A 27,353-nucleotide genomic window follows, 5' to 3' on the forward strand; every position below is an offset into this window, starting at 1 on the left:
TATGTGTTGCAACTACCAATAATGTGTACTATTTTATAAGTATGCGTGTTTGTGCAAATGTATGGTAAAAGACCAATTACTGTTGCTGCCACGTGTAGTGGATGCGTACGCCCTTTCACGCCGTAGCGTGCCCTTGTACGACATAGCGTACCGTACGCATCTTTTCAGACAAAGACAACCAAGTTTGCTAGACTTTAATTGAAATGACTTTATCCAATTTGCTGACTTCGACACATCGTAGAGTAACATAACTCGCTTCAGAAATGTGATATTCCAATGGGAATAAAAGAGAAAAGAAGAGGTTATACTCATGTGCGGGAGATAGAGGAAACATTTAGGATTTTATGTTTTATGAGGAAAGGGTGAATGGGGTGGGGAAATCAAGAAGTAGAGGAGAAGAGGGGGGGGGGGTTTCGCTCAGGAAAGCCCAGGTACTGGGGAGTGATGTGTGGTGAACCACGGCGTCCACACCTCCCCGAATTTGGGTACGGTGCAGTGATATACTCCATGGAGGATATGAATCAAATGCGATTAAGTAGTTCTGTCTTCGAAGGTGATGTGGGATGTTTCTATGCACATGCAATGAGCAATTTGGATGCCTGGAATATATGTGCTATAAACCGATTGGCGGCCTTGCTGATCCCAGGAATGGGTTGGTTAAGTAGTATCTGTGCAGGTATCTTGGGGACTCTGATGCCAGTTGTTGGCTACATCCAGGGTGAGATCCCAAAAGGTCTGTATTTTAGGGCATTCCCACCAAATGTGTAAGAAAGTTCCCTGAGAGAAAATCTTTATAACTTCCTATCACAAAATGCATCAATCACACAGAGATGTCCCCTCACTCGGCTATACCTTACCCCAGACGGCTACTCAAGATCTGGCCAAACCAATCACAATTCTGCTGGCGCCACTGTGCTCAGGTAGCTGATATCTTTCACATCTTCTGGACATGCCCAGTGCTTCAGCCACTCTGGGGGGAGGTATTTGCCACTGTTTTAAAAACCACCGTTGCTCCAGACCCCACCTTAGCTCTTCTTCATGTATACCCGACTTCCATTCCTAAACAAGACTGATATCTCTTGGGGCACATATTGATAGCTGCTAGAGCGACAATAGCCCAAAACTAGAAGTCTCCCGCCTCCCCTACTATTACCCGAATCATTTCCAAGATTCAGTACAGTTTGAGATGGAAACAATAGACATGTCCTATTCCACATCTGCATCAGCTCCCATTATGAGATGGTTTAGGTGGCGTGAATATGTCACAGACGGACCTGGGGCAGCCCGAGACATCCCGGACTTCCCACCATTCCCCTCTCCAGCGGCCCTCATAGAATTTCCCCAGCCCAACGAGCAGACTACACCCTCCGACACCCCCGCCATTCTGGGAGTATTTTCAGACTGTCAAAATGAAGGTTAATGTGTTTTGATGTATACTTGCACTCTTCTGTATGTATATTGCTGATTTTATGAGCCTTGCTTCAACTGAGTGACTTCCCCCCCTGCATGGAGGTCCCCCACGTGTTCCTCCTTCTGTGATTTCCCCTCTTTTTTTTTGCCTGTACCCCATATATTTTTGAAAAGTTTCAGTATTAAAAATATTGATGATAAAAAAAGAGAAAGAAAGTGCCCTGAGCCCACAAAGACGCCAACATCGGTCAGACACTGATGGGTATATATGATGAAGTTGTTCTGGAACCAGGTACCAACGTGTATATATTTTAAAACAATTTTCCTGCATACCTGCATTGACGGAGACCTTAGCCGTTTGTGCGCGGACGGTGGACCACTCCTCGCTGTCCAGTGAAACCCCGAGGTCACGTTGCCATGCTTCTTCCTGAGGCTCAAGTGGGGATAACGGTCAACCCTGTCTCGTACCGTTATGTAAATGAATGTGATTAGAGACCTGGCTGTTGGTCATAACCCGCGAGGCGGGGTTTTTGTAGAGGGCAGTAACAGCCTGTAAGAAATTACCTTGAAAATCAAAAGCCTTCAACGTGGAGAACATGAGGGGCCAAGAGATCCTGTCAAATGCTTTCTCCGCGTCCAAGGCCATAGAAGTGATGGAAGTTTATTTGCATTAATGTAATGCACTAAGTTGATTACTCTACGAGTATTGTCTAGTGCCTGCCTATTAGGAATAAATCAAACCTGATCAGGGTCAATCAGTTCAGTCAGGACTCCATTCATTATGTTGGCTAGGATGTTATCGAAGAGTTTGATATCAGTGTTGAGGAGGGAAATTGAGCGGTAATTGGAGCAAGCGGTGTGGTCCTTTCCCGGTTTAGGTATGACTATAATTATGGAAGAGGTAGTGTCAGGATGGAAGGAGTCGCCATGTAGTATTGAGTGGAGTAGGCGAGAGAGTTTTGGGAGCAGTTCGGGGGCAAATGTTATGTAATAGGACATAGTGAATCCGTCTGGGCCTGGGGCTTTAGAGGGCTTCTGAGAGCTGAGAGCAAGTTTAACCTCTTCTTCAGAAATGTCCTCAGATAGCCCCTCCGCCTTATTCTGGATTAGTGTCAGTAGGTGGCAGGAGCGCAAGTAGTTGATAATGTCAGGGTTGTGTGGGTCAACATCTCCCTGGGTTGGTAGATTATAAAGAGCCTCATGGATGGAACAGAAGGTCTTATTAATTTCTTGGGAGTCGTAGGACAGGGAGCCCCAGAGTCCCATATGACGTTAATTGTTTGGGAGGCTGAACTCTTCTCTTTTTTAGAGGTGACCTTATACCCGATAACACTACTCACACTAATACACCATCACCACTGTCCCAATCTCCACCCTGAGCCACACTCGCTCCTCTTGTTTCAGCTGTGCCCTCTTGCCCTTAGAATGTAAGCTCTCTAATGAGCAGGGTCCTCCATACCCTTTGTTTTTATGTCTTCCATTTAACTAGCATCCCATATATCTATATTATACACAGCTTTTTACTTTCATTTTTTTTCCTAATGACATTATTCCACTTTCTGTGTGATTCACACTTTTACGTTTCAAACTTTGCCATTAGAGACGCTTTCTCACAACAGTGTAAAAATGGCAGAAATATGAATAGGACACACACAGTACGGATAGAAAGGCTCATTAGAACCCCGTGTGATATCCTGGAGGCAGATAACATTGCTCAACAGACGTATGCCAAGATATGATTTATATATTCTTTTACAGTTATTTGATTGGTTGTTAATTAAATGTCAACACCAGACATAACAGTACACCTACACTTCTTGTCAATGCTAAACCAACACAATACGTTGGTCTCTATCAGCTTCACAGTACGGAAGTGTTGGCTTTTGCCTAGAGGCAGTCAGGCTTTACAAATTGCTGTATGTAGACAGCCAATTGTTACATCATGACATTTAGAAATGAAGTCCCGCATAGCAAGTAGATGCAAGTTGCTTTATATAAATAAGGATACTAATAGTAAATATGTATGAGTTTCATCATCATCATCGCCATTTATTTATATAGCGCCACTGACTCCGCAGCGCTGTACAGAGAACTCACTCACATCAGTCCCTGCCCAAGTGGAGCTTACAGTCTAAATTTCCTAAGATACATACACACACAGACACAGAGAGAGAGAGAGAGAGAGAGAGAGAGAGAGAGACTAGGGTCAAATTTTGATAGCAGCCAATTATCCTACTAGTATGTTTCTTGGAGTATGGGAGGAAACCAGAGCACCTCCAAAAACATACTAGTAGGTTATTTGGCTGCTAACAAATTGACCCTAGTGTGTGTCTGTCTGTGTGTGTTAGGAAATTTAGACTGTAAGCTCCAATGGGGCAGGGACTGATGTGAGTGAGTTCTCTGTACAGCGCTGCGGAACTAGTGGCGCTATATAAATAAATGATGATGATGATGATGATAAAGCATATTGAGGACCATTGTCTGTAAGCAAAGCACACTCCAAAAACATACTAGTAGGTTATTTGGCTGCTTTCAAATTGACCCTAGTCTGTGTGTTTGGGTGTGTGTATATTAGGGAATTTAGACTGTAAGCCCCAATGGGGCAGGGACTGATGTGAATGAGTTCTCTGTACAGCGCTGCGGAATTAGTGGTGCTATATAAATATATGGTGATAATGATGATGATAGAATCGGGTAAAGTCCCGTTTTATACATTCTTCAATTCAAAGACAAACAGAGGAGGAGGGCGTCCTCAAGTAAATGACTTTTAAATCAGCAACCACATCCACTCAGTTACTCTACATTGAAGGGAACATATAACGTCATCATCTGGAGATTTGAAGGCCCTTGCTGATTGGCTTCTACATTTTCTTTCCAACTGTCAATTGGTGAGAAATGTTGGTTAAAAAAATCAAACTCTTCAGAACACGAGGAAACCAATTTCCTCTTAATAGGATTGTTCCGCAGTGGAACTGATGGAAGTGAGCTGAGCTCTGTCACATGAGTAAACTAAAAAGTGAACACGTGCCATGGGGAGACCGTGTACGCCTCCGGATCATGCTTGAAGTAGAAAGAGGAAACGTGGTTTATCCATATCAACAACTTAAAGGGACATTAGACTAAAACATTACTTATTATAAAGTACTCTCTTATCGACGCAGAACTAGCAATCTCTTCTGCGTCTGTTGTGCGTGCAATTGGTTCTATGGACCTAGAGAGTAGTAGACGATACTTTCTTTATTATAGAATCCACTTCTGCATTAAAATATGCACCAAATTCATTATAAATAGTGACTTAAGGCAGATCTTACATCAGCCACATGCTGATATACTGGGACCAACATACCGGTAGTGATTCCACGCCAATATTGCTTTCTCTCAATCGTCAAGCTACATTTGAGCAAGACAAATAGCTTCAAATAGACTCAAGTATGTTCGAGCCAGTTCTGAGTCTGTGGGTAACTTATATAGCGGTTTAAAGTTTTTTTTAATGTGAACAGAGAAACACAAACGTTGTACTTTGAACTTGAACACAGTAATGTTCACTATTCCAATAAAAAAAATGTTAGGAATACTATAAGACGTAGCCATTGAAGCTTAGACAGGCAACAGTTGATTGTTTATTTTAACATTTTTAAGAACCTCGATTGTGAGCTTCATACTTTAAACTGCAAAATATAACACACTCAAATTAGATTGAATTAGGAACTGGTTAGATATTTTTTTTGATCATCTGTAGACCACAGCCTTGGAAAATGTTCCTGTTCATTGTCAAAACGCTGGTCATGCTGCACAGCTACTGTGCATGGTCTGGCTCAACGTCACTCCAACTTCCCTCCAAATACTCACAGCTTAATTCCTGCACTGTTCCCTGTCTCTGTCTATCTATCATGGTGTTAAGAATTAAAATATAAGGCGGGACTTATTCATTCATGCCTGTATGAAACATGTAATCATTGTTGCCATGTTGTCTACGCAGTTCACACTAAATTCCATTTACAGATATATGTTCTCCTTGTGTGTGCGTGGGTTTCCTCCGGGTGCTTCGGTTTCCTCCCACACTACAAAAAACATACTGGTAGGTTAACTGGCTGCTATCAAATCGACCCTAGTCTGTGTGTCTGTGTGTGTGTGTTAGGGAATTTAGATTGTAAGCTCCAATGGGGAAGGGACTGATGTGAGTTCTCTGTACAGCGCTGCAGAATTAGTGGCGCTATATATATAAATAAATAAATGATGATGATTATGATGATTGCGCAATACCGTTCCGCGTACAATTGCCAACACACTTTGCTGGCCGCAAAAGTCCAGTGGCACAGTCCAAACACAACGCCCCCCACACTCATCTGATCTGAGTGAACTGCCAACTTTTTATAACTCTGTGATGAAGACTTCATTGGTGAAAATGTAAAAAAAAAAAGTTGGCATCATCCCTGGATCATGTGACAAAATCCAAAAGTTATGAATCCCACCTTTGATTCACACAGAGTACACTATTCTCTGTTTAATTTTCCATAGATCTGTGGAATGTATTGGGAATAAACCATTGATCACAAACGATCAAATCATCCACAATAGATGATTTTGTTACCTAAGAATGCTTCACTTTCAGATAGTTACCAGACTGTACACACCATGTCGGCCTCTTCTATTAATTTGAGGTCCTCTCGCACCAGATTCGTTGAAAATATAGCTTCTTTTGTCAGGACCCTCTGTATTTTTTTGCAAGATCCTCCCAATCGCAATACTTTATGCAAAGATATTACAAGAGTGTGTACGCTCCCACAATCATGTCTTATTGCACCAAAACACATTAGATCTGTTGATTTGGTTTCTTAAACTTTTTAAAAATCACGATCAATGATGGAGCGATGTCAGATAAATGTGGAAGTGTGCACGCACTCACGGACAGCAGTGTAGGCAGATATCTGTACAGTGTGCAGAGTCACGATCTGTTCAGCAGATTGTTATGAGAGATGAAGATCACAGATCTGAAGGTAAACTGTGTAGGTGTGTACACATAAATTGGCATGCTGATCGAGACTTTCAGTCATTGGTGAAATCGTTAAAGACATTGCATCTGAAATAAGATTGCATATAGGTCTGTACCCAGCTTTACTTTTAGAGACTATGAAATCATAAAACCGAACGTTCTAGGGAAAATTAAAGTGTACCTGTGCCCAATTATGTCATTCCTAGGGATTACTTAGGCTACATTCTAATAAAGTCAGGTTGCATTTTCAGGTGTGCAGCCCGCAAAATGTATGCACACACTGCGTGGTGTAATTTAAACGGTATGACACCCGCACGCACCTTTCTACTGGAGTGATTTAGAGTTGACGTAAGTGCATTTGCGCTGTGTAAATATGCATCTTTTTTGTAAAGATTTGTTGCACTCCCCATGTGCACCACTTGTGGCAGTATTTTAACCACGTGTATCTGGCACTTGTAGTCCCTTGCAGTTGTAGAGGCAGATCAGGAGCGTTCACTTGCAAGCTGAGTACAATAGGAGTGCAAACACAGCAACGACCCTTTGAGATGCATCATCATCATCAGCTATTTATATAGCGCCACTATTTTCGCAGCGCTGTACAGAGAACTCACTCACATCAGTTCCTGTCCCATTGGAGCTTACAGTCTAAATTCCCTAACATACACACAGACAGACAGACAAACAGACTAAGGATAATTTGATAGCAGCCAATTAACCTACCAGTATGTTTTTGGAGTGTGGAAGGAAACCGGAGCACCCGGAGGAAACCCAGGCAAACACGGGGAGAACATACAAACGCCACACAGATAAGGCCATGGTCAGGAATCCAACTCATGACCTTATTTTAGATAATATGTCTTTTTGAGATGCGGTCCGTACTAAACACAAATTCGGCACCTACTGACGACGGGTGCAGTTTTCGAGTTGATGGACACTAGATTTAAGGTTACATGAATTTTAAGATGCGTGAAAATAAAAATATAGATGTGGAAATGTAAGCGTACAGACCAAAGGCCCGGTTTCAACTTACAGGTTTTCTTCCACTCTTTTTCCTGTATTATCCTGGTTTTCCAGGAAAAAACAGGTCAAGACCAGGTAATCTGGAATTTGAAAGTGGAAACACAGGTACAGACACAAAGTTTTGCATACAACTCTAAAGCCCCCCTTTTGGGTATATAGCTAACGTTTGCAGGTAGTATATGAAATATATTTGCACAGTAGACGCTAAAAAAGAATAAGTTCACCCAAGTGGTATTTTCCTTTCCTGAGACCAGGAACAGGCATCAGAAATAGCTCCTGACATCAGGGAGAAAGGGAGGATTGCTAAAGTGTAATAAGAACTAGTAATTTCACGGATGAGTGAGAAACGATCCCATTTTTACACCCATTAAGCACGATTTAACCTTCTCTACCTCCGCTCAGCTCACCTTACTGTGTGGAGCAATGCATTCTGGGTCTGGCAGCCATCTATAGAGTTAAATTCAGGATGGTGTGCATTTGGAAAGTAAGTTGTGTGTCGGAGATGTAATGTAAATAGACAACAGCTGCGATGTGAGGGAACAAATCTCAAGTGTGACTCAGCAAAAAACGCACAAAACACAGGGGAAAAAAAAAAGTGTGAACAAATATTTTGCTGGTTTCTTCATGTCAACGACAAAAATGGATACAAACAATAAAAAAAAAATGGTAAACTACCTGGTCCAATCCACTTCATGGTGCTTTGTTATTTTGTAGTGTGAGGCAAATTTAAAGCAACATTGTCCTCAGTTTTTTTTTATTATTTTCTTCACATGCCCCCAAACATTTTCTGTTAGTTGGGGCTGGCGTCATGCAGCACATCTACCAACTGAGGGGGGCTGTCCCGGGACACTTGTCTCAATCCCAGGAAATTTGGGGCATAGGCAAACTGAGGGGAGGGGGGTTCCCTAGTGCCTGGAAACCCCCCTCCAAGCCTGGGGCACTGTATAATTGAGGTGGCTGGACCCTGCCCCCGCTTCACACGGCTCTGCTGGAAAAGGAAGAGCTGCGTGCACCTAACAGTAGTCCACGCAGCATTGCCCGTGTATATTATGGGGATAGGAAGAGTTGGAGAGCAGCCAAGTACTGTCTAATATTATAGCCACGCCCCCATGCATGCTGGTCACGCCCACTGGAGGCGTGGTGTGGAAACCTCCCTCTACAAATCCTGGGTTTGCCCCTGTTGACGATTGCCTAATCCCACTGCACAAAAGTGGAAGCAAGGAAGAGGCAGCAACAACCAACCAGTGAGCCTCACATCAGTAGTAGGAAAACTGATGGAAACAAGAGTTGTAGAATATCTCCAATCCAATAATTTACAAGATCCCAAACAGCATGGATTTACTGGGAGGAGATCATGTCAAACAAATCTTATTGACTTTTCTGACTTGGTGACTAAAGTATTAGATCGGGGGGTGGGGAGACATAGATGTGGCTTATCTAGATTTTAGTAAGGCTTTCGACTTTTTCCCACATTACAGACCGTTAGATAAACTCGAAAGCTCGGGATTGGATACTAGAGGGGGTGTTCAATTACAATTCGCAGCTGCACATATAAAGTGTCATTACGGTAGCGCAATATCGCGGATTTTAGGGGTACGCACAGAAATCCACAATGTTGCGGTACCGGGACCCATACGGCCGCGCGTAATCGCGGCTGCGAATAGTAATTAAATATATCCCTAAGATGGTTGAATGGATAATATCTTGTTTGCAGGATAGAAAACAATAGTAATAAATAGATTGAATTCACAGGAGGGAAAAGCTACCAGTGGAGTACCCCATGGATCCATACTTGGACCAGTGATTATTGGTGACATTGCAAATGATATTAAGGGAAAGTAAGCCTATTTGCAGGGATCTAGGAGTCACTATTTCAGGTGACGTAAAGGCAGGTAAGTAATGTAACAAAGCAATGAGGAAGGCAAGTCAGATGCTGGTTGTATAGGGAGAGGAATCAGTAGCAGTAAGAAGTAATAATACCACTGTATAGGTCATTGGTACGGCCTCATCTAGAATACTGTGTTCAGTTCTGGAGGCCGTATCTCCAGAAGGATATAAATACATTAGAGACTGTACAAAGAAAGACAACTAACATGGTGCATGACCTACAGCACAAAACTTACCCAGAAAGACTAAAAGATCTTAATATGTATAGTTTGGAGAAGAGAAGGGAAAGGGGGGACATGATAGAAACTTTCATATATATCAAGGGTTATAACAAGGTACAAGAGGGAAACATTCTACATAGGAAGAGAAGTATTAGAACACGAGGACATGTACTGACACTGGGGGGAAGTAGGTTCAGAGGAAATTTGAGGAAAACTACTTCACAGAAAGGGTAGTGGATGAGTGGAATAGCCTCCCATCAGAGGTGGTAGAGGCTAATACAGTAGAACAATGTAAACATGCTTGGTATAGACATAAGGACATCCTTATATAGAACTAATAAAGAAATATGGTTTGAGGTTACCATAGATTAGAAAATGGGCAGACTAGATGGGTCAAGCGGTTCTTATCTGCTGTCAAATTCTATGTTTCATTACTATGCTGTGTGTATCAGCCAGTGTGATCCCTTTATTTACTATTCAGTAGTTTAGATACATTCTAAATGTAAATTGTATTTGTGTCATTCCTGTATGCAGACTTAATATACTGTCATTATTTAATGAAAACCTTCATACAAGTTATAACGAATAAAACAACATTAACGTACATTATTCAATCTGCAACAGATAATAGAATGTACATCGCCCTATAATAATATAGTAAAAAGCATGTTATGTGCACAGCCAGAAGTTTATGGGCTTTGGGGATTAATGTTGTGAAAGTTTTTGTCAACTTATGAATGAATGTGTGACTAAATAGTAGTGCTAATTATAGCGGTGTAACTAAATATTTCCGGGGTCCACAGTGAAATGTGTAATGTCACTTTCTACAAAACTCCTTTACAATTTCACAGCAGTATATAGTTTCAGATGACAACATAGGGTAGGACATAGTATCACAGTCCAATAGTACATGAGAACAATACAGCGTTGCTTAAAATAGTCAGAACCTGTGTTACCTGTGGCAGGTGTGCTCTGTGGTAATAGAGACTAGTCCCCACCTAGATTAGTTACAATTGTCTTTAATTTGTAGTACATTTACTTGACTGGACCAGTTTTTTCCACATAAAGAAATCCTCATAACAAAATGAAAATTGGGGTAACTGAAAATGGTGAAAAATGGTTGTCCACTCACTGATCTTTGTCGTCTCTACTACTTCAACCTTCTCCTTACTGGTCTCCCCTGGTCCTATCTCGATCTATACTTAACGTTGCAGCTAGACTTATCCTCCTCTCTCACAGCTCCACTTCTGCCTCCCATCTCTGCTAAGCCTTACAGTGGCTCCCCTTTCCCTACAGAATCGTCTTCAAACTCCTCACCCTCATCATAAGCAAACTGAGGGGGGGGGGTTCCTAGTGCATGGAAACCCCCCTTCAAGTCTGGGGCACTGTATAAGGGAGGTGGCTGGACCCTGTCCTTGCTTCACACGGCTCTGCTTGAAAAGGGAGAGCTGCGTGCACCTAACAGTAGTGCATGCAGCGTTGCCCATGCATATTATGGGGATAGGAAGAATTGGAGAGCAACCAAGCACTGTTTAAAATTATAGCCACGCCCCCATGCATGCTGGTCACATCCACTGGTGGAAACCCTCCTCTACAAATCCTGCTTTTGCCCTTGCTCATGTACAAGGCCCTCTCCATCTCCACCACTCCATACATCTCCAGCCTCATCTCCATACATACTCCCTACTGTCCTCTATGGTCAGCCAATGACCGTGACCTTTCCTCCACTCTGGTAACCACATCTCACTCCCGCATCCAAGATTTCTCCCGTGCTGCCCCCCCCCCCCCCCCCCCCACCGCTGGAACGATCTCCCTCGTTCTATCAGGCTATTCCCTAGACTGTATAGCTTCAAATGGTCATTGAAAACCCACCTATTAATAAAAGTCTACCAGTCCTCCACTTAACCACTTCACCATGTAGTATACCTCACCCTCTTTCATCCTCCATCTCTACCACTCTTGCTTCTTGCCCTCAGATCCCCTTACCCCCATGTATCAACCATTTGTCTGCCCCTTTCCCTTTAGATTGTAAGCTCTAGTGAGCAGGGCCCTCTTCCCTCCTGTTCTCATTTTCTGTAACTTTTGCTCACCAGCTACACTATGCACCTCTTTCTTGGGCTCTATGCCCATTGACTCCCCTCCTCGATTGTCTTTGCACCTATTTCAGTGGCTCTAAACCCATTCGAAGCACCTACTGTAATGGACACATGCTGGATATCCTCCTTACACCCAATGGCACATCCAGGCTTTCAGTAGCTGTGCTGAAAGTTGTAGTGTTATCTGTTTACTGTATTGTACTGTTATACCATGTACTGTATTTCTGTTTACCCTCGGCACAGCGCTAAAGGTTGATATTAATAATAATAATAATAAAAAGCCAACATAGGGGGTCTTAATTTTTTTTTATGTCTTGAATCCTTTTCAGCCAAGTCCCTTGATCTCCCACCTATTTGTTTTCCCAAACTTACTTGGACTTGGGGCCCTTACCCAGTGGCATCAAAATATATCTTTATGCTAAAGCTTATTAGCGCTAGTAAAATCATGTAAACGACTATTGGAACGGAACCCTTTGGTTCTAATGACCCCATACCCACTAGCACACTAGCATTTGCAGTTCTGGATCCGAAAATCGCGTTGTGATGTAATGCAGAAACGCATCATTTTACAGCAGGGAGTGGGACCAAATGCCGCGATTCCCGGAGAATTGCAGAATTTTGTACCTAATTCTGCCCACTTCACTAGGAAGTGGGCAGATGTGGGAGACTGCCATACACTCCCGGGAGTCCAGGTGACCAACCAGGAAACCGTGAGTCTCCCGGACATTCCGAGAGAGTTGGCAAGTATGATTTATTAATTTAGTATGCGTTTAGTCAATTATATTGCTATATTTTTTGCCTAAGTTAATAATTTCAGATGAATAAAACAACATGTTTCGATTTGAATCAAGCTGAATGTTGAAAGGGGGTGGAGAGTTTTTTGACCCTGCGCCCCTTCGGATTTAACCTTACCCTGACATGCTTGAAGACCAATACAGTGATGGAATGAGGGTTGAGCAGTCCCAAGTGCACAATTTGTTTGGGATCTCCTCCTAAATCGATTCTAGTTCAGACAGCCATACACCCACAGAATCTGAAACGAAAGTGATATGTCATACACCAACCTCTTATTTACGGTTCTGAATGTACGACAGCCTGATATAAAATAACCCCCAAATATAATAATCATATGGAATAAAATAAAAAATTCTCTCCTCCATTAATACCTCTCTCTAAGGCCTGTTTCCCCATTAACAATTTATTTAGCTAAAATAACCGCCACCCTGTACCAGATAATGTTGCAATTTTTACAATACATATGCCGCTTTTTAACATTTTATTAAATGAATTCCCCTGTGTCTATTTGTACTTTCCTTCCTGAATCGGCTTCTGCTGAGAGAAGAACAAATATATATATTTTAGGCAGTGAAGTCCCAGCTATAACAGTTACAATTATTCTAGAACACCGACAACCCCTTGCACTAGGTACTTTTTTAGAATGTTCAGGGTAGTGGATCAGTCTATTGTATCACCAAAGCTGGAAAAAAAAAAATAGGCCATGGGCTCTATAAATGTTGTCAATAGATGGCAGAGGCGAGCCAACATCCGGGAATAGCTGTCAATAAGAGTGGAAAAAAAATAAAAAAATGAGAAGCTTCTGTATGTGTACAGTACAGGCAAGGACGAGCAAGTTTACAGTGTGTGTCACAGAGGGGAAAGAGTTGGGAGAGTCTGCAGTCTGTTCCTTCGCAGTCCACTCCGGTTCCTTGTAGCAATGCAGGCAGAATCAGGAATCGTCGCTGATTTCGATGTGGGCGAAGACTTTCATGAAGAGCCAAAGACATATTATGAGCTGAAAAGTCAACCTTTAAATTACAGGTCAGTAACATCTGGATGGACCTGTGTTGCTGCTGCACTGTGGTTGACCTAGGTCTCTGTTCTGGCATTTGCTACATTGTATTATTATTATTTGCTACATTGTATTATTATTGTTTGCTTCATTGTATTATTATTATTTGCTACATTGTATTATTATTATTATTATTATTATTATTATTATTTGCTACATTGCATTATTATTATTTGCTACATTGTATTATTACATTTTTATTGTTTGTTTGTTTTTAAAAAAAAGGTTGAAAGTAACTGTATAGATTCCATGTGACATTCAATTAACCGATTTGAGTCTGGATTGTTCTTAGATAGATTGCAGCTTAGTTTTTGGACAGGTTGGAGAGTTGGCTCTCTGTTGGTGCATTGAATTTAAACGACTGCTACAAAATAGAATATTCTGGTGTATAGTAGCAATGACTCCTGTTCGGTGCTAGCCCACATTTGTGCTATATAATGCATAATTGTATGAAGTTGTGTAATCTATATTTCTTTGAAAATTAACTTAGGTAACTGTTTTCCCATAGGTTTGATTATTTTGCATCAAACGGGAAGGTTAAATTCTGTTCTACTGCAGCGCCTCTTGGATACCTAAATTGGGTGCTCGTTGTACGTTAATAAACTTGAGATTGACAGCACAGGTTATCAGGTGGTTCTGCAGTAGTAGTGATCTTTAAGCTCCATTAAACATCACCACGTGTACTACAACCCTATCAAATGCCATCTGTTTAAATAGTGTGGAGATAATGAGACGAGTATATTTATTTTTGGCATATTGTAAATACCTGATGATCTGCTCCAGATTAAAACTGTATATTTATACGATTCACAGAGCTTGTCAGATGGCTACGTTTAATATGGCTAAAACCTTCAGGGAAAGTCTGTTACACAGAATGTTTTGTTATTCATGTGATCCTTTAACTAACTTCCTCTGTCCCTTTAAACAAGTTAAAGTTTATTTCTCATTTCCCTGTAAGAACATGCTTAAGAAGCCACAAATTGAATCAGTTGCAAACTGGTTAGCAACTAATGTTTCATCTTGGTAGGGAAGTTTTTCCTATAATTTTTTTGGAGCACTTTGACAGTTTTAGAGCAAATGTTTTGTATTTAACTTGTTTTTTTACGCATTTAACATTCCACTGAAAGTTTTTCTCCTGTCACTTCATATTGTGTTCAATGGATTGATCACTATGAGCGGACACTAAGATATGTCACATATACTGGCTTCTGTGGCTATGTAAACTGTGCATATTGCAGCAAGTGTTGATGTCCTTTCTGACCTGTCTGGTATGTACATCTGAAGTCTCTATATTGGCTTGGTGGACCCTGTGTACTACAATCCACTTCACGTCATGTTTAATGAACTTGCTTGTAACGCCATTTTATTGCATCGTAAATAAGTCTATTGAATAGACATTCAATTAAGAAACCCATGGGAATCAGAACAGATGTGTTTGTGTGGGTTTCCTCCGGGTGCTCCTGTTTCCTCCCACACTCCAAAAACATACTAGTAAGTTAATTGGCTGCTATCAAATTGACCTTAGTCTCTCTCTCGGATTGTGTGTGTGTATATTAGGGAATTTAGACTGTAAGCTCCAATAGGGCAGGGACTGATGTGAGTGAGTTCTCTGTATAGCGCTGCGGAATTAGTGGCGCTATATAAATAACTGGTGATGATGATGATAATGAGTCAGGGGAGTAACTGGAATATTTGAAGCCTCACCCCCTCCTACTGTGATAGATATCTCTTTGGTGAAAAATTCTTCTTGTATTCAGAGAGAGGAATTGCACTGTACATTTGATTACTACGGAGGGACATTTCCAGGGACAAATCTCAAAAACCTGGGAAATTAGGAACAGTTGGCAATTATGGAAGCTGACGTTTTTGTGGCCAAAGCCAATATTCATGATAATGCATAGGCAAACCGAGGGGGGGGGGGATCCTAGTGCCTGGAAACCCCCCTCCAAGCCTGGGGCACTGTATTATTGAGGTGGCTGGACCCTGCCCCCCGCTTAACACGGCTCTGCTTGGAAAGGGAGAGCTGAGTGCACCTAACAGTAGTACACACAGCATTGCCCATGTATATTATGGGGATAGAAAGAGTTGGAGAGCAGCCAAGCACTGTCTAAAATTATAGCCACGCCCCCATGCATGCTGGTCACGCCCACTGACAGCGTGGTGTGGAAACCCCCCTCTGCAAATCCTGCGTTTGCCCCTGTAATGCAGCCAATTAAATGTACGGACACTAGTGACATCGCTGAGGCGTGATAGTGCAGCCTATCAAATTAAGAGGAACCAGTGACATCACTGAGGCATGATAGTGCAGCCTATCAAATTAACAGGGGCTGCACTGTGGGGCTTACACTAGTTAAAAATACAAAAACACAGAAAGTAGATATGTCTCTAGAACATGAGATTGTTAGAGTCCTATTTTGTGCTATTGTACCTTTTGTGTGACCTTTGTGATCGGTGGGCCGAGGTGGTGACCTCTGTCACCTTTTTTTTTTTTGGGCATTGTTCTGACAGATTTGTTGCTGAAAGTAGAATACTGTGTTACTTTTACCACAAAAGCAGAAAAAAAACACAGGCACAGACACACACAGACACAGACACAGACACACACACACACACACACACACGAATACACACACACACACACACACACAGAAATACACATTTGCTGTTTAAAATGATTTACCCTCATTTACAGAGGTGTCTGCAGAAAAAACGAAAAAGTGGAGGTGTTGTCCTTGGGAACCAATCAGATTCTAGCTATCATTTATCTATTACATTCTAGAACATGATAGTTAGAATCTGATTGGTTGCTATGGGCAACACCTCCACTTTTCCTTTGGAGAAGCTTTAGTGAATCTATTCATTGCTGCCAATTTGGACCAATCAGGTGCAGCTATTCCTAGAGGCTGTTTCACCTGCTTTAAACATTCTCCAAGCACTAGAGAACATTATATAGGTCAGGTTGTATTTCTGTAATGCTGGGGATTCATAGCGTCTGTGCTTGTCAGGGGCAGGGGTTCAGCCTCTTTAAAAAACAGTTGGCATCTCTTTTAAGACCACTTTGCTTTGGTATCATATAAATTATTCTACTGCAGTTTAGATAATAATCGTGAACATCTGATTGGTTTCTGTGGGTTACAGACCATTTTGTCAGATAAACGTGCACTGGATTTTATAAATGCTCACTATTATATCCAATTATATCTGTTAACTAAAGTTATGGTAATATAAATAAATCAATCTCTTATTTAACACAGATAACAACCTATCTGACTACATAATACATATACTCATTTTAATGAACATTTTTTTTTTAATTATTTTATTTTACTATAATGCTTCAGTAATATATGGAAATAAGCTATTCGGCAACGCTATTTTATTTACATTTATTGATGTTAGAGGAGTCGGCTATATTGATTATTCATTATAGAGAATGAAATATGAGCCATAGGCCATTAAGTCTTTTCAAATTCCTGTTTGGTACAATTTAACAATACGCTTTGGAACCAGTATTTTTCACTGTAATGTCCATTCACACTAAAAAATAACATTTTCATGTAAGAAGCATAAAGTTCAATCTTTTCTTGATTTTCAACTGCAGCCTTATTGAAAAGCAAAGTGTCATTTAATGGAGGATTTACTCCCACAGCTGCCCACACTCACCGCAGGTCTTAGTGGGTAGGTACACTGTGCAATTATTGTTTTGCCACCAGAGTTGGAGAGCCGCCATTTGGCCAATCTTAGCCAATCGCTAAACAGTTGCTTATACAAGAAAAAAAAGCTTAAACAATAAAGCATAGTATGTCAGTTATTTCCTTCACATCTGTTGGGATCACGCTAACCAGACTGTATAGAGAACATTGTTTTAAAGTATTTAATTTAGCTCAATAACATAAAACCTTTGATATGTATTAATGCCCAGTTGTTGATTTGTTTGCTCTTTAATAAAGTCTTTCTGTTCAGCCACATTGGTGGGTCAGGGAGCTCGCTGTTCATGTTGCAACAATGTAAAAGCTATTGTTAGTTCTCTTAAAGTAGATTACGTAACAGCCCAGATCAGTGTCTTCAAGAAAATAAAACTGGCTAGCCAACTTTCTTAAACCAACAAAATAATCCGCACCGCTTTACACCTTGAATTTTCTCCCTATGTACAGAACAATTACACAATACAAATGTTTGTCTTTGTATTTTAAACATTCTACATTCATGTGTCCGTAATGTACAGATTTTCCATCCCGCTAATATGAAGTTCTGGCATCGTCTGTGTTGCAGTTTCTGATTGGCTGGGCAGGGCAAGACCACATTTGGCTCTGGGCCGCAAGTGAAGGCTCGGTGGGCCACTGGCGGCCCGCCGGCCATCTGTTGCCCACCGGTAACTTACAAAAATTAAAGCGAACTCCTGAACAGAAAACTACAGGGGGCAGCTGAAATTTCTACCAGTGCATCAGATCTGGGGCCTAGCATGACAGTAGTCGGGGTTGTTTAAGCTCTTTTTTTCGCTAAAGATGGAAAACCCCTTCAAAAGATACGTGTTCAAATGCCCTGGTTGGTTTGCCAATGCTCCCTCTAATTCGCATGTATAGGAAAGTGATCAGGGAGGAGCTTTGACACCACCTAAACTGGAGAGACGATCTCGGAGCATCGGAGAACCACTGCATCAACGGATCCACGGAGAGCAGGTAAGTAAAAAACATTAGATTAATAAAAATACACAAATATCGAATGCTTCAGTATCCCAGGGGACAAAATACAACACCGTTGTCAGCAGGGCTGAGGGTGAACAAAACATAACTCCCAACTTTCATCATCACCATTTATTTACATATCGCCACTAATTCCGCAGTGCTGTACAGAGAACTCATTCACATCAGTCCCTCCCCCATTGGGGCTTACAGTCTAAATTCCCTAACACACACACAGACAGACTAGGGTCAATTTGTTAGTAGCCAATTAACCTACCAGTATGTTTTTGGAGTGTGGGAGGAAACTGGAGCACCCGGAGGAAACCCACTGAAACACAGGGAGAACATACAAAACTCCTCACAGGTAAGGCCATGGTCGGGAATTGAACTTATGACCCCAGTGCTGTGAGGCAGAAGTGCTAAACACTTAGCCTTTCTCACAAAGCTGTCTGCGGACGGGACAGCGGGACAGAGTCCTTAAATCGGGCAGTTGGGAGGTGTGGTAGACATATATAATTAATCATACACACTCCAGTAATTTTATGTTTATTATTCAACTCTGTATACACATCCTTGGATGAAGTCTCCGGGAGGAAATTAACCTTTCCTGCATTAGAATCATGCACACGCACAGTCCATTGAAGTCTATAGGAAATGTCAGGGATAGGGTCAGGCGTTCTAGAGTCTCTATCTCCCTGTCACTATCACATAGAAAGTTCTAAATATATGGGGGAAGGGGAATATTAATTGAGCTTATCCAAAACACAGGCAGATTGTGCAAGCACAAAATGGGCTTCTTGGCTTTGGCTGAACATTGATAGCAGGAAAATCTTATCACACAACAGTACATTGGCTGCATGGTAAGTGTGCATGGGTGGTGAGGATCATACATGTTGGACAGATCGGGTTGTTGCGGGGATCAGTGGTCTAATCCATCCATTTATCCTGATTTTTCCAATTGGGAATGTTGTGAGGCATGAAAAGGAGTCGCTAATAACTTACCTCAATGCTCCTAACCTGCTACTATACTGTTGTGGTCTGTCGCTGCCAGGCACTGCTTAGAAAGGCTGATAATGTAATACAGCAAGAACACTGTATCTGCAATATGCAGAAGTTGCAGCCAAACATATTATATTGATTACTGGCATAGGCAAACCGAGGGGGGTTTCCTAGTGTCTGGAAACCCCCTCCAAGCCTGGGGCACTGTATAATTGAGGTGACTAGACCCTGCTCCCGCTTCACACAGCTCTGTTTGAAAAGAGAGAGCTGCGTGCACCTCACAGTAGTGCATCATGGTTCATTTATATCATGGGGATAGGAAGAGTTGCAGAGCAGCCAAGCACTGTCTAAAATTATAGCCACGCCCCCATACACGCTGGCCACACCCACTGGCAGAGTGGTGTTGAAACCCCCCCTCTACAAATCCTGCGTTTGCCCCTGACTGGTCAATCAAAATAGCTCTATATATGTTCTATTCCAAACGAAGGTAGTTTGAAAGGCTCAAAAACCAAACTATAATTTACTGGTCACTGAAGCTGTGGAAGGACAGTCCCACGTTCCCAAGTATAAAGCCTTTGGTCCAGAGTCGGAGACAGTTTGACAATATACCTTAATGAGAGATGCCCTTGCAGGGGAAGGGTAGGGTAGGTGTCCTCCCAACGTGTCACATGACTATGCCCCCTTCTTGCACACACTTCATTCCAATTCCCAATAAATAAATTCTAGGAGCTTTGCATTTAAGTATATTACAACTCCCTCCCTTGCAATAAACCTTCTGCAACATTTACTATTCTGTTCTGTGTGATCATTAGACTATAAGCACTGGTCGTTTATTCTGTTTGGGAAACAATTCTTGCATAGGAATACTCCGCAGTGTTAGTGTCAGCTTGTGCTACTTTATGGAAAATACTTGGATCACATTTGAAAATGTCCTTGATGCTGAGTCCTCTCCGACATTGTCCTGATGCTGGCTAGTGTCACATGACTGGAGTTTTCTCTTGTGGCAATTCCTTGTATCTGTGCTCTCAGCAGCGTTGGTGGGTACATCTGCCTCTCTGAATCCGGTTTCCCCTTATCTGTTTATCAGTTTGTGTTCTCAGATAGTGAGATTGTGGTGTTTCTGTTTTCCTCTCTACGGTTGGCGGTAGACAAATTTTCCCATCTGTTCTGCATCTAAACTTCTTGTCCTGCGTCAGGTGCTGGCAATGGCCCGGCAATTATATTGTGGTACTTGCTGTTTGTCTCCTGCTAACTTTTCTCTCTGTATATGGTATATAGCAAAGGAACGCTCTCAAAGGTTATAACCCTCTGCAATCAAGCAAGTAAATAGCTCAATTCAATTGGTGTGTTTATGTATTTCAGGAATCTCAGCTCTGGACCTTGGCCAATTTCTTTGCACTTTGTGCAAACATTGTTGTTACTGCTTATATCTTATTCCACCAGAATGTTTACTAGTGGGAAATATTGTATTCTGAAGTCACTAAGCTTTTAAAATTGGGCAGCACGCTGGCGTAGTGGTTAGCACTTCTGCCTTACAGTACTGGGGTCATGAGTTCAATTCCCGACCATGGCCTTATCTGTGTGGAGTTTTGTATGTTCTCCCCTTGCTTGTGTGGGTTTCCTCCGGCTGCTCCGTTTTCCTCCCACACTCCAAAAACATACTGGTAGGTTAATTGGCTGCTAACAAATTGATCCTAGTGTGTGTCTATGTGTGTGTGTTAGGAAATTTAGACTGTAAGCTCCAATGGGGGCAGGGACTGATGTGAGTGAGTTCTCTGTACAGCTTTGCGGAATTAGTGGCGCTATATAAATAAATGATGATGATGTTGATAAAGCATATTAAGGACCATTGTCTGTAAGCAAAGTATACAACAACTAGGCAGACATATGTGTCCTCCCAGCATGGCTTGGAGATATGATATTACTGTAATTATTGTAAGAATTTGTAGCTCATCAATTTCAAACTATCTGCTGCATTAATCCACTACAATTAGGACAGTTTACTTATTCCAAGAGCACACGTCTGATCCGACAGCTTGTCATGCATGTTCTGGGATTCTTTGAGGCATCAATCATGGTGTCTTTTGATGTTAGGCAAATTAGGCACCAAAAACACTGAAGAATGTTGCCAGGGGTTATGAGATGCCATCTAATGTTGGTAGTGTTCAGTGCTTTCTCATCATAGGTCTCATGTCTCTATGCAGATTCTCAGGGCATGATTCACCAAGGAACGTATCTGACGAATTGAGCGTTTTATACGCAAAATCACTCTTGCCCAAAACCAAGACATACGTTAGTAAACGCAGCCCTGTCCGCTCCTTCTTCGAGCGCACATGATACGTACTAGAGCCTTCAATTTCGGGGAGTGAACAGGGCGAGGAAGGGGCTCTTTGCCGTAGTCAGCGTACAGTAGAGGCTTGCCATACTCAAGTGCACGCAGCAACGCTCGAACCAAGCTCTGGCCATCTCAAAGTTACTTGTTCTGCCGTATCTCTTGCTCCAGCTGCAGGGATAGTCTAAGTTTTGAGTACCAGTAATGCATGCTATAATGTGTGTTTGCAATCATGAGCAACTTTTTCTTTCCGACTGCTATTATAGAACTCACCCTTCCGATAGGCCGGCAAACTTCACTATTACACCCAGTTTTTCCATACGTACAAGCTCCTTTTGAACGCTTTCTCAAAGCGCTAGAGGATCTCTTCTCCGCAGGTGTATAACTGGCAGTGACCCAGCAACAAATCTTTGAAAACCGCTGCAGAATTTTCGGCATTGTCCAGTGTGGTTCAGCCCCCTCAGTGTGCACTGTTTATTTTACCATGTTCAGTTTCTTGCAAGCTGTAAGACCTAGAACTGTTGGAGCTTTTGTTTCTATGACATAGAACTTTGCTTTCTTTGTCCATTGTTTATATGTGCATTTCAATATACAGCTGGTTATTAGTTTGAGTCTCTTGCCACCATACTCTAATAGTCTTGATTGTTTTATCACCAGCATATTCTTTGACTACATTGGTCCTGATTCATTAAGAAAAGTAAAGCAAAAAAAAAAAAGAGTAACTTTGCACCTGGGCAAAACCATGTTGCATTGGAGGGAGAGGTAAATTTAAAATGTGGGGACAGATGTTTCTGTGTGAGCAATGTCACTGGAGAATGGAGAGTGACAAGAACACTGCTACCCCTTCTGTTTCTGTGTGAGCAATGGCACTGAGCAATGTCACTGGAGACTGGAGAGTGATAAGAACACTGCTACCCCTGTTTCTGTGTGAGCAATGGCACTGAGCAATGTCACTGGAGACTGGAGAGTGATAAGAACACTGCTACCCCTGTTTCTGTGTGCGCAATGGCGCTGGATCCCCTGGGGCGGGAGGTACTTATAGAATCCAAAACCCGCGAGATCTCAGAAGGCAACTATAACGTTTTGCATCGATTCAGATCCGAGGACGCGCGAAAGTTCCGAACCAGCTCACGAGCCTACTCGGATCCCCTAAGTTCGGGAGGGCTCGGTTGTCAGAAATCCGAGCCCGAGCATCTCTAGTGCTAATAGGGATAGGAGCTTGATATATAGTGTATGCATATATGATTAAAATGAGAAGATTGTGCTTAGCTGCCATACTCAAACTCGTCCAGGTCTCGTTGAATCGGAAGCCACTAGGACTTCATGGACATCAGCAGAAGAGAAGGAAGAAGGTAGAAGGATAAGAGAAGAGAAGAGAAGAAGCGGTATATGGGAGGGGCACAGGGGGAAACTGGGTGTTAGGGGAAAATTATAGAAGGAGGTGGCGAGATAGATAAAACAAAGGGATGGCAAAGAAACTCAGGGGGGGACAGAGTTAATAACAGACACAAAGTGGGGGTAAGATGTGATGAGAGTGGCCATATGCTGCCTCTATACAGGAATAGGCAGCATACGGCCAATTGTACAAACAGATGGGGTCGATCGCGATCCCGCTGGCGCCCACAGCAAGCTTTGCAGCTGGGCATGTTACACGCAATTGTATAGTGCAAATGGCAGCCCCACTCGGTTTTGCGCCCTGGGCGGTCTCTCCTACCGCCATCATTACGGCCCTTCGTGACTCTTTGCCTCTGTGTCAACATTCCACTTTAATGGAATTAATTTTTGACCAGCTTCTACATCATATAATTCTCCATCTTTGTTATCCCTCTCATTTTCAAATACCCCTATATAAGCCAATTGTTACTTTTGCTTCTGAATGACTCCCAGGACTCTATTTATCAACCGGCGAGAGGCGCTATCACCGACAAAAACTGGTGTTTTCACGGGAGATATGGCTTCTACCTATCTATAAAAACATAAAGATTTGCAGTAAGTTGGGGAAGTCTATTTAACAAGGATTAAGTGAAGCATCAGTGCCCCTGGTCTTGGGTTTTTCTGTATTTGCCTCTCTTACTACATATCCTAGCAGAATGTCTTTGTTTGCAGTATTTGTGACGTGTTTTTTTTCACTGTAATGTTTCTGCAGTATGAATGTTTGCATTGTGTTCTTTCTGCTTTGCTGCTTTATATATTTGCCTCCCGTCTGCTTCCTCCTGTGTGTGTTTTGTCACACGCGCCCTACAACAGCTTGTACTTCTTGCGTTGCACCTTCCCGCACTTTCATTTTGCATTTTGATGCTTCAAGGACTCTCCCGTTTTTCAAAATCTTCTCTAGTTTGAAGTCTTCTTGCAGGAATTATTTTTCCTGGAGCTCCTTGTGTGTAGTCTCCATTAATATGCAATCTGTTATCATATTGCCTGTGTTTTTGAACACTAGGTCCTGCACAATCAGTTTTCGCTGAGTTAGTTGTTCCCCTATTAACGAATCTGACTTTTGACATTTCTCGGAAAGCAAAATGTGCTGTATCAGAAAGGTTTTGTGTCGACTGTTAATAGTGTCATATTATCTATTATTATGTCTGGTTTCGTTCCGTCCACTGCAGCCAGCTGTCCCCTAGCACATCGTGATCTCACACACGTTTCGCCCTATGTACATAAGGAACGCACGCTGCCTTCACTCTCAGTAACACCGTCTCCATCAGGACCTGCAGATACCGACTGCAGCACTATCTTGCCCAGTTCTCTGTTTCCTGTGTCTAGGTCCTGTGCTGCAATGTGTTTACCCTTTACTGCCAAATGGGATCGCTGGTATGGGTTACACGATTGGGATTCCTGAGTGTCCACGCAGCAAAATATTGACACAAATACATCGTGGTCACCTGGGAACATTGTTGACCAGGAGAGGTGCCAGTGACCGCCTCACATGAATGAGGACATTGAGAAGTTTATAGGAAACAGTTAAACGTGTCAATCAAATCAAAGAGCTATTGATGTCCTGGGAAACCCCAAAAACGGGCATAAGAAGTGGTAGAAGACATGTTCACATGTTCTCCTGGGTTATTGTATGGACCATTCCTGATACTTAGGGCCCTAAAAGGAGGTTAGGTTCAAAGGGTCTCTCTTAGGGGCCTAGTGGTGGTGATTGAAGCCCTCCTAAACTACATGTGCAGAACTCGCTTTTCCAAAAGATGCATGTGTAGCATCATGTGGACACAACCGCCTAAGGTGCACGCACAGTCTGCTGTGGGGGGGAGTAGTAGTGGCATAGCGGGGGATCTGAGATTCCTTTTGGGGACCCTGCTGATAGCATGTATTGTTTTGTAAAGGTGCCTCATTGCACTGAACAACTTTTATATTATCTGCAATATATCACACCAGTGATCTATACATCCCAGCTGTCCTGATTTAGACGGGGCTGTTCTGATTTGAGGGCTCTGTCCCTGATCAGGACAGCCTCGTCCCACGCTGGGGAAGGTAAGAGTTATGAACACACCTGTGCATGTCATTGCAGAGTGGTGGTGGGGGGGGGGGGGGGGGGCGGCCCAGTGCTCGATAGCGCTGGTAAATCCCTGTTGGGTCATGGCCATGCACCAATAGAACAAGGACATTTCTCTGTGCCGCGTGGCCATACCTCATTGCTGTGCACGTATGTTGCTCCGATTCTCCATCTTCAAAACGTTTGGAGGTATAATGATTAATTTATTGTTTCGAAAACATCCACATCCAGCAACTACTGGCAAACACAATAGCTCTATATGTCATGCTTGTCAACCTTCCCTCGTTGGCTTCAGGGAGATCCCGGGGGGGGGAGGGCATGCAGAGGTGGGGACGAATTGCATAATTTTTGCCCCAACCCCTAAACGATTGTCACAATATAAATAAATGGTGATGATGATGGTGATGATGATGATGATGATGATGAAGCATGCAAAAGTAGCTAAGGGAAAATTATTTTTTCATGACGTTGGTCCTGTTTCTCCCAAGGAAACGGATCTAAAGCTACTTCAGTGTCACGAAAAGAAACAACCAATACGGAATGTCTTTAAAAAATAAAAATTTTCTTGGGTAGATTCAGAAATTACAGAGTAAATCCATGAGACAATAAAAACAAGGCTGGAAATTACCATAAAAATGCATCTGGTCACAAAGGTGTAAATCACCTCTTGTGTAGAAAGAGTTATGGAATAAAGAGCTGTTGTGTTTTGTCATCATGCAAACATTTATCTGAGGTTTATTTCCATCGTAAAACAAGCCGGACTAATTAGCACAAGGTAATATTTGCATAATTCAGGTACAAAATCTATGATCTGGGTCTTGGGGCTTTCTGGGAAAGTTTTTCGCCATCTGTTTTTCGCTTCGCCATCTGTGGCATGATGACACAGTTCAGAAACTGTGTCCTATGGCCATGTATTGATGCCTATGGAGGTGGCCATTTTCATGGAGACCAAGATTTAATCAAAGGCTGACAGGTAAGACAACATGACTTCAGTAATGGAGACAGAAATGTTAAAGACACTTCAGTCTTTAGAGACTCATTAGCTGCTTTTCTTTAACGCATAGTTGCCTACTCTCCCGGAATGTCCGGGAGACTCCCGCATTTCTCAGAGACTTCTCGGGCTCCCGGGACAGCAGGGCACCCTCCCAGTTCTCGCCCCAACAATAGATAAGTTGAGGGTGGGGTGGGGCTTAATGATGCAAATATCGTGTCATCTTAGCCCCACCCCCTGCTGTAATTGGCAAAAATTGTGACAATCGTTTAGGAGGCGGGGCCAAAATGATGCAATTAATCAAGCCCCGCCCTCGCATGCCCACCTCCCCCAGGGATCTCCCTGAAGCCAAAGAGGAAAAGTTGAATTTAATTATAACAGAACATGATTGCTTTTTTTAAATATACCTTCCTACAATAAATACTAACTTATAAATCCAAACAGATAGATGGTAAGAATTGCACACAACATGCAGAAAATGAGGACTTTTACTGTGCAATTGGTAAATATTGGACTCTCTTTAGCAATTAGGGACAGTTGGTAACTGTGAACATGTACTTATGTTGTTGCTAATTTTTTTCAGTTGAGGGATCCCTTAATATTTCATTTCCTTTAGATATGCACATTTTGCAGACACACAAAAAAAACATTCTCATGCTTGAAAAAGAATGATTAATATCTCTGCTTCTTTGCTGCAGATTTTCAGTGCATTCTACCAGATCGTACGTATAAATAGGTTTGCAGACTGTCCACTTTTTCAGCTTCCGACGGTGCAGGGCTCCAGGCGAGTGGCATCGATTGTTGAAGGGGGAAGTAAGGGCTTTGCCATAGAACAGGGACAATTTGCATACTGTGCTGACTGTTAATCCAGATGTGTCTACCAACACCCAGTATTGCAAAACTGAACCGTTCCATCTGTTTCAGCTTTTTCTGTGTGTGCTGTTTGTTCTAGGAATGCTTAACCGACCACTCTATGTATGCAGATAAACCAGGAATCAAAATAAAAGGCTGACTTAGTGCATTGTGAATTTTTCTTATATACTATTCACTCAACAGAGGTGCTTAGCTGGCAAATGTGCTTTGCCAAGGCATTGGTCTTGCCCTTCTCTGCGTAATGTGTCTCCACCAGCTCTCTCTCTATAAGAAAATTAAAACTCTTGCCGTGTTCGGAGGGGGCTACTTTTAGCTCCACTTTTAAGGAGTGGGTCGCAAGGCTGCCAAGATCTAATTTGTACGTTTATTTCATAACGTGAATCAAATGATGCTGATTACATTGGGCGCCTTTAAATGAACTTTCACGGTTTACTGAAAGCATCGCCTTGTGCGAGTTGTTGCCATTTAAGGGGTTTACCCCATTGCAGTTCTGCAAAGCACTTT

At 42.3% G+C, this 27,353-nt stretch overlaps 1 protein-coding gene and 1 long non-coding RNA gene across 7 annotated transcripts in view; one reads left to right on the forward strand and one right to left on the reverse strand.

Moving 5' to 3' along the window:
* The window catches only part of LOC142100191 (uncharacterized), a 39,636-nt gene extending 26,996 nt beyond the window's left edge, over nt 1–12,640 (reverse strand). Inside the window, exon 1 of the long non-coding RNA XR_012678760.1 lies at nt 12,540–12,640. This is a non-coding gene — a long non-coding RNA (uncharacterized LOC142100191). The remainder of the gene's footprint in view (nt 1–12,539) is intronic.
* A 573-nt stretch (nt 12,641–13,213) lies between these two features.
* MITF (melanocyte inducing transcription factor) overlaps nt 13,214–27,353 on the forward strand; it is a 183,138-nt gene continuing 168,998 nt past the window's right edge. For 3 of the 6 annotated variants that reach the window (XM_075183427.1, XM_075183429.1, XM_075183430.1), the window contains exon 1: nt 13,215–13,445. In XM_075183427.1, coding sequence (XP_075039528.1) covers nt 13,342–13,445 — 104 coding nt within the window. In that variant the 5' untranslated portion in view covers nt 13,215–13,341. Of the gene's footprint in view, nt 13,446–27,353 lie in introns of all 6 variants that reach the window. The other 3 variants (XM_075183428.1, XM_075183432.1, XM_075183433.1) reach the window with 3 other exon arrangements.

Source organism: Mixophyes fleayi, chromosome 8, assembly GCF_038048845.1.
Source record: "Mixophyes fleayi isolate aMixFle1 chromosome 8, aMixFle1.hap1, whole genome shotgun sequence".
NCBI classification, from domain to species: Eukaryota; Metazoa; Chordata; class Amphibia; order Anura; family Limnodynastidae; genus Mixophyes; species Mixophyes fleayi.